This window comes from Parasteatoda tepidariorum, chromosome 6 (genome assembly GCF_043381705.1).
Source record: "Parasteatoda tepidariorum isolate YZ-2023 chromosome 6, CAS_Ptep_4.0, whole genome shotgun sequence".
Lineage (NCBI taxonomy): Eukaryota > Metazoa > Arthropoda > Arachnida > Araneae > Theridiidae > Parasteatoda > Parasteatoda tepidariorum.
Window position 1 is genome coordinate 51,119,063 of NC_092209.1, and position 9,066 is coordinate 51,128,128.

The following is a 9,066-nucleotide window of genomic DNA, read 5'->3' on the forward strand; positions in this document are numbered from 1 at the left end:
AACAGGTTATAGGTCACTTCGAATTAAAGAAAAGATCTTATCACTTTCATCTGTCACAATATTACCAAAGATATTTTTTAAGCTTGCTTTCAGACTTTTGAAAAATGCAAGGCAGAATATTTTTTCTGGAAAACGTGAAATTTGGGTTAAAGCTTTATTGGTTTTTATGATATCTTGCAATATTTTATATCTCATAATTAGATATCCTACAATATTATAATATTATATTAGAGATTTAACAATATTTTATTCAATAACTTGCAATTTTAATTGACTTATCAAGTTAACAAAATTAAGTACTTAATTTTTGTTTATGATATCTCACAATATTTTATATTTCATTATTAGATAGCCTACAATATAATAATATTATATTAGAGATTTAACAATATTTTATTTAGTAACTTGCAATGTTAATTGACTTATCAAGTTAACAATTTTTATATTATTATTAACTTAATTTATATTTATAGTAATTTTATGTATTATATTACTTTTACTGTTTGCAAATTGAAGTTAAAGTTTCAAACAAGCAAAGTTTTATTTGTCCAAATAAATAGTTTGAATTTTGTCCAATTTCAATCGATGCTTGACGAGTGTACAATTAAGCATTCCAAAAATGAAAATTTGGTGAAGAAATGAACCGATTTATGAATTCTGATTTCTTTAAAGGTCAAAGTTCATCTAACTTCACAAAAGTGTCCTTTTTTTTTAATTTAACTGAAATTACAGAAATTAATTTACAATCAGAAGCTAAATTTCTCTCAATACATTTTGAAGTAAAATATTATAAAATTTTGATCTTGAAAAATTCCATGAACTATAATCAGAGCGCCACAGATCATATTAATTTTTGCAGCATATGTAATTGATATATCTCAAAAGTACCAAGCAATCACAGAATTAAGCTTTAGAAAAGATCAGAAAAAAATTTTTATTTTTATTGCAAAAATAATTGTAAAAATTCATTATTAAATACACTAATTTTACACTAATTTTAGTGAGAACATTTGCTCAATTTTACTTTATTGTAAGTAATTGCTTTTATCAAAATAGTCACAATTAACCATTTTATTAATTTAGTTAGTAATTCTTTCGCTCTTATGGAAACTGGAAATACAAAACAGGAAAATAAATTTAACAGAATAAATGGTTTTTAAGCTATATTCTTAGGTACAATGATAAAATTACTAAATTTTACCGCATTTACCAAATTTTATCACTTGTTATAGAACCATTTTATATTGTTAATTTTACGAAAGCGCTTAGATAAAAATTAAGATGATCTTATAGATCCAGAAACGCAGCAAATTTTCCATATTCCGGTAATTTTGGCCATACATTTTTTTTCAGTGCCGAGAGATATTACACCACAGTTTTTACAATGTGTAAACAAATCTATTTAGGTAATATCTGTAAACCATATTATTACGTGTATCTTAAGAAACAGTCATAACACACTTAAAGTACTTCCAGAAATTCTATTCTCTTTATCACATACAATTAATTGACTTTATTTTTTCATCGAATCTCACGAAAATATAAAAAGGAAGTAGAAATATTCTCATCTTGCGAAATCTTGTGCAATTTCTCACGTAAAACACTCAAAAGGGCTTTTCCTTCAACGATTTAGTTTCGCCTGCAGCAAACGTCCTTTGTAGGTCACATCCTGAAATCTTCGATCATCCTCTTAATTTCTTTTCTTTTTATTTTTTTTTTCACTTTCTTTTCATGCTGTTCCCAAATCAAATGTCTTTGACTGCCTCCTCTAAAAAGGCACCTGTCTCTTAGCCCTTGGGAGTATACAGACTTCTTTTTGCATAATAAAAACTAAAGGGGGGCAAACATTAGTTGATTATGTAACCAACTGACCGAATAGGTCACTTAGAGGAAAAACTCGTATTGGCAATCATAAAAAAAAAATGTTGAAAATTATTCTATCTACAAAAATTTGAATAAATAGTTTTTAATCAATGCAATATGCCATAAACAAATAGTCACTAGGAATTTTATTGAGATTCTTAGTAAATCCAAGTACAGTATTAATGACGTCATATTTTATTAAATCCAATAAGTAATCGTTATTCAATAATATTAGGTTCATATTTCGCATTCCTCATAAGTGTTTAGTAGTTTGTATGCTTTTTTATAAAAACACGAAAATTAAAATAATTTATTAATCAGTAATGATAATTTACTTATAGTTTTACTGATAATTTACTTATAGTTAGTTGGTAGTTTTTAATCAGTGCAATATGCAATAGGTCACTTAGAAGAAAAACTTGTATTAGTAATCATGAAAAATTACTGAAAATTGTTCTATCTACAAAATTTAAATAAATAGTTTTTAATCAATGCAATATGCAACAAATAAATACTCACTAGGAATTTTATTGAGATACTTATTAAATCCAAGTATAGTATTTCTCAGTATTAATGACGTCATCTTTTATTAAATCCAATAAGTAATCGTCATTCAATAGTATTAGGTTCATATATCATATTCCTCATGTGTGTTTAGTGGTTTATCTGTTTTTTTATAAAAACACAAAAATGAAAATAATTTATTAATCAGTAATGATAATTTAGATTTTTTCTTTTGATTCAGTTGTATTAATAAAGAATTTGAAATCGATTTTGCTCAGATTAAGTAATGGTTATTAGATTTATTGTACTTGTTTTCAAGTCAGTGTAATTAGAATCCTTTTACTGATTGTTAAATAAGTAGTATAAGATTCATTATACTTGTTGCATAATAAAAATTAAAGAGAAACAACATTAGTTGATTATGTTATCAAGTGACCGAATAGTCATTAGTCGAATAGTGACCGAATAGTCATAATCGTAAAAAATTACTGCAAATTGTTCTATCTACGAAAATTTGAATAAATAGTTTTCAATAAATGCAATATGCCATAAATAAATATTCACTAGGAATTTCATTGAAATTTTTATTAGATACAATAAGTATAGTATTTCTCAATAATGATTGTCAGGGTCACGTGATGTAATAACACGCATTTTCTGATGTTGCGAGCTAAAAGCTTGATATTATAGATATATTCATTTTTTTTGTTTTGGGTTTTTGGACGATGGATGAAAAAGAATAATAAAATGGTGAATTAGTTTTTGTAGAATTTTGCGTTATTTCTTTTGTAAAAGGTTACGACTGACAATGATGACGTGATTTTTCATTCAATCCAATAAGTATTGTATTTCTCCGTAATAATGATGTGATTTTTTTATTAGATTCCATAAAATATTTCTCAGTAATGGTGACGTGAATTTTTATTAAAACCAATAAGTATAGTATAAGTCAATTTTACTAAGGCTAAGTAATGATTCTTAAATACAAATGTTAAGTAATTATTATTAGATACATTGCACTTGGTATTAAGTCAGTATTATTAGATTTATTGTACAAGTCAAATAAGACGAGTACACTGTACTCGCTTTATTTGCTTAAACGATTTGCTTACACGTCTTATTTGCTTACACGATTTGCTTACACATCTTATTTGTTTACATGAGTTTACATTGTAACAAAATCTGGATTAAATTACGACCTAATGCACCGGCACTTTTCGTGCAACATCCGTAAATCCATTTTTACCGTAAAATATGCCGCAAATTTTACAGTGAAATTTATTTAATTAGAATGATTCAAGGATTTTACTATAATTATTGCAGTAAAAACTACGGTATGTCAGATTCTTTGTTCCGTATCATGTTCCGGTAAAATATTCCGATCGAATTACAAATCCGGCAAATTTTATTGGATTCAATTGCATTAATCAGCAATTTTAAGTAGACTTATGTTATAATACATTAAGGATTCATTAAGGATTCATTAGTAATCACAACCAAGCTTTTTATTTGTTTCAATAAGTTTATTCGCTAGTACTGTTGACTCAGATTTATAATTTAGCAGGTATAATGATTAAAGTTGATTTGAATACTTATTTTTATTTTAATTTTAAAAGGAATTAATTATTTCTTGAACTTTTTTTATTAGATCAAATATATTATTATGCAATATTATACTGTAAAATGAAAGAAAAAATAATTATATATGTTTAAAAAATTACCAGAAAAAAAAATTATAATATAGTAAAATATTAACTTATAATTTTTGATCATATAAATGAAACATTTTTTGCGTTTAAGCACTGTTGAATGTTAAGAAAATTGTGCCAATTACTCATATAATCAGTAATATGAAGAATCTATCTGGAATTCAAAAGCCCCTGATGCCACACAAGGAAAACAATTCTGACAAAATTATCGTACTGAATAGTAATAACATTTCTGGTACGAAAAAAAAACATCATTCTGATAATAAAAACACAATATAAGATATTTAAATCATACATTGGATAATTTTTCCAACCGATAACGGATTCCGACTAATAATATGATAATGTTTTACCGGTCTGGTTTTCAGATTTCTAGTTATTATTATTTCTCATTAAGTAAAAAATTTGAAACTGAAAAGTGAATTTTACTGAACAGAAAGATTATATGTCATGTATGGTAAAAAAAAAAGAATAAAAGTATAAAAAAAGAAGTCAAAAGTATAGTCCAAACTACCATTCTAGTAGTTTTGACTACACTTTTTTTTCTCAGTGCATATGTCTAACAAATGAACTAATACAAGGAAATTTGTCGAAATGAAATATCACAAACGAAAGATCTATATATCACTTTTATATGTTTACTACTCAGTATTTAGGCTTAAAGACTATTTTAATTTTTATCACATATTATTGTTTATTGGATTTCAAAGGAATTGCGCTAAAAACTAAAAACTTTCAAATTATTATGTGTATGTTTTCATTATCATGAGATCACACACTTATTCTCCACACAATTTTGCCCCGGTTTAATGAACTTCTGCTTTCAGAATTCTGCAATTAAATTAACTTTTTTCCAGAAATAAAATGAAAGCAATTTTTCAGAGATTATGACGTCTTTAGATAAGTTTATGAAAATACAAAAGGGAAAAATTATTTTGTTTATTTATCAATTTCCCGTCTATCTTTAATTTTCTCAATTTAGAAAAATGTCAAAAACATATTTTTCCAAAATATATTTGTAAATTTTACAAGTGTACTTCTGTCTCTAGTCCTTTGGTATCTTTAGTTTTGTAGAAATTAATAACAGGAATCGGCTTATGATAAACATTTTAACATTTTTGTCCGAAAATGCAAGGAAAAGTTAGAAGGCCAAATTGTCAATAACTTTCTGAGACAGTCTTGACAAGTTAAACTGACAGTTGTGAAGTTAAACAAATTGAGTGTAAAATTAACATAATTAGAATATAATAATAACATAATCAAAATATAAAATTAATTATTATATAAAATCAAAACTAAAGAACGAAACATTTTAATCATTTTATCAATATCTCAAACATCAAATCCAACATTAAAATTCAAAAACCAGATGCCTCATTTGCATATTAATAGTTCAATAACTAGACATCGAGACTGTTCTAATTTTTATCACGTTTTCTTTATTGCCAAATCTAAACCCCAGTTGAACTGTATTGATCTACCAAAACAAAAATTGTATTAGTTAAGATGATTTACTTTTAAATTCTTTTCTGTATGCCGTCCTGATCATAACTAGATCACACACTCACCATTTAACCATTAATCACCACAGATAAAACTGAAAGTTAACATGATTGTCCCCCCATCGAACAACTAGGTCACAAAACAGACCTCACCAAAGTTTTCAGTGAAAAGATCTTTATAGAGATAATAAAAACAGTTCCCGCATAAATTATCGGACCAAGTTCAGGAAAGGGTATTCAAATCGTATCGGTGTGAAAGTGAACTAATGGGTCTCACTCACCCAAAAAGGCGTTTGGTTTCTTTTAACGTGTCTGAAATGTGTTCTTTAATGCAGGTTATTGATTCATTATGCGTTTGAAATCGATAACTACCTAATCAATCTTCTATCTATTTCAACATAAATCAAAATTGAAAGAGTTGTAATAGTCTCATTTATATTCCATTGTAGTCCGGAGAAAGTAAGTTTGAAACTAGTTTCGATTACATTAAGACATTTAATATTTACAATTCTGGGGGATTGGAAGCTTTAAATGTCTCATTCATTAATTTAAAAACTGATCCGCTTTTGTTTTTTGTTTTTTTAAATTTTGTTTCTAGGTGAATTCAGGCTAAAATCATGCCGCGACTTAGAATCTAGGCGAATTAAATGAAATAATAATATTTATTATTATTATTTTTACATATACTAGATTCAATCTTAATGTTAAGGATATCTGTTGTCCAGAAATAAGAAAACCTCTATTTAAATATTAGAAATCAAATAAGCGTAAATATTTGTATTAAATACGTATAACAACTATCAAGTAATTTTTGTAGTAGAACATCGCTAATTTGTATCCTAGTATTCCAAAATTAGGGATAATAACGGGGAACATTTTTGTTTCATTGCATGAGATTTTTTAATCGATCTTAGATACTTTCGTATTGCTGCTTTTAAATCTGAAATCAGTTTACAAGCAGCACTTTTTTAAAGTTTTACTCCATTTAAAGTAATAGTTTTAAGGAGTAGTAAAGTTTAGCCCATAGTTTTTTTTTAAGTTTAGGATATTTTAGTCCATTTTCTGCCTAAATTTCCAGTTTAAAATCGCAACACATATCAGGGTGTCACATAAATGTTGCAACAAACTGCTAGGGAAGTTAAACCACATAATTATGTCCGGAAGTGTCATCATACGCCACTAGGAGAGTCTCGTTATTATGAATTGTTTCTCTGTCTGCTTTTGAACAGTTCATAATAGGTTTAAATCTTAGTCACGTGCGACGGCATTTTCGAGCATGTATCCATATGCAATTTTAATCCTGATAATGCGTCCTCACTCCTCTAGACTCTCTGTCGCATTACATTGTCGCATTATTCTAATCTGTGGCATTATTCTTGCAAACCTTTGCGATATATAATGGTTTTAAACTTGTATATTTTAGCAAAATATAGGCTAAAAATGTCCTTTTACAAAATCTGTAGCTTAAGGAGAGTGCTACCCTTTGTGATATATAACGGTTTTAAACTTGTACATATTGACAAAATATAGACTAAAAATGTCCTTTTACAAAATCTGTAGCTTAAGGAGAGTGCTACCATTTGTGATAAATAACGGTTTTAAACTTGTACATTTTGGTAAAATATAGACTAAAAATGTCCCTTTACAAAATCTGTAGCTTAAGGAGGAAAACTTAAGGTCTTTGGTTAAAAGAAAATCAACTAAATCCACATTTTTTAAATTTAATATTCTTAATATATTCTAATATCCTTAATGTATTCTTAAATTAATGCATTTTTTGCAGAAAAAATTCATTCATCAAACCATTTCATAAACACAATGTGTTAATCGTCGTCATTTTCAAATACTTTTTTTAAAAAAATTACTATCAATAATCTTTTTTTTTTTTCAGATTTGGATTGAGTCAGGATGCTATTGCTCATGGTCTTCCTCAGATTGACACATCAAAGACGGCCATCAAAGAGATATGCCCCACCTTCCTCCAGCCAGTAAAATGCGAAATATCAAGGTACAGGACACTCAGCGGAATGTGCAACAATCTTGACAACCCATCATGGGGAAGTGCTCGATCTGCAATGATACGATTCATTCCTCCTAATTACGGAGATGGTAAGTTCTTCTCACATCATTATTAGATTTTTTAAAAAAAACGTGTAGGAATGTACACAGAGAAAGAAGTATGCTATTTATTTTTAAATGATGTTTAATTTATAAAAATTTAATTTCTTTCAAAATTAAATAAATGCTATCTAAAAAATAATAGCTTTTAACACGCAGAAATATTTTAATAAACAGAACAGTAAAGAGTAGTAAATTACGTGACTGGTAATAATCATCGCTGTCTGCTTCCGCAACGATATAATCGCTTTTTAGTGATGGGTGTGTTTAAGAGATAGGCAAACTATTCAAGAAATATTTTTTTTAACTATCACAAATTATGTCAACCGTTTTATTTCCAGCAACATTTCCGACAGTATTAGTTCAGGTTATAGTAGAGGGAAAATGAGAGCTACACTCCACTTTTAGGGTTAATGACCTCTCTTACCATAGTGCTATGGGATGAGCGTTCCATCCCACTTCTTCGGATAGATGAACTCTCGTCTATAGGATGAGCGCTACACCAACTATGAGAGTTCAATCCCACTGATAAGCTCTTAGAAGGGAAGACGTAGCACGCTCTTAAAGCAGCATGGTTTGGACTAAACAAATGCGTCTTATAAATCTCGGGTATTTATATCTTCACAACTATGGATGTATTTGAAAAATTTGATGCTAATTTTTCGAATCTGAAACATGTTTTAAATAAATTCTTTATTGCAAACAATTATAAGAAATTCGCAAAGTGTCCACCATTTTGTTAACTAAATATATGCTCTTTACGTCGCATGGTTTAGACCAGTGGTTCCCAACCTGGGGGCGATCGCCCCAAAGGGGGCGATAGAGCTTCTCAAGGGGGCGATAATCCTTAGGGGGGCGATCAGGGGGCGACGAGTACTCAAAAGTTAAAAATTGCTAATAATATTAATAATAAAAGCTATTTGAGATTGAAATTGAAAATATATATGAAACCTATGGTTCTGGTGTAGACAAAGAATTATGATAGTTAAAAATTTAAAAAAATTCATGTGCAGGATCGTTTTCGTCATACGTTTTGGTATCGCAGGCGGAAATCTGATAAGTCACTCTGTTCCTCTGAGCAATAATACTGTTTCCAGGCGTATTGATGAGATGGCCGCCGACGTTGAATCAAAACTCATCAAATTTCTGAAAGAAGGTAAATTTGCGTTGCAGATTGATGAATCAACTGTGATAGATAACAAAGCTGTTTTAGCTTACGTGAGATTCATAAATGAGAGTAAGGAGATTAACGAGGAAATGTTGTTTACAAGAACTTTGAACACAGATACAAAAGGATCGTCGATTTTTAAATTGGTCAAAGATTATTTTGAGGTAAAAGAAATTCCCCTCACAAATGTAAGTGCTTGTGC

At 28.4% G+C, this 9,066-nt stretch overlaps 1 protein-coding gene across 1 annotated transcript in view; it reads left to right on the plus strand.

Annotated features, from left to right (window-relative positions):
- The window catches only part of LOC107442591 (chorion peroxidase-like), a 114,188-nt gene that overhangs the window by 73,897 nt on the left and 31,225 nt on the right, over positions 1-9,066 (plus strand). Inside the window, exon 5 of the mRNA XM_071181788.1 lies at positions 7,470-7,687. Within this exon, the coding sequence (XP_071037889.1) occupies positions 7,470-7,687 (218 nt within the window). The remainder of the gene's footprint in view (positions 1-7,469; positions 7,688-9,066) is intronic.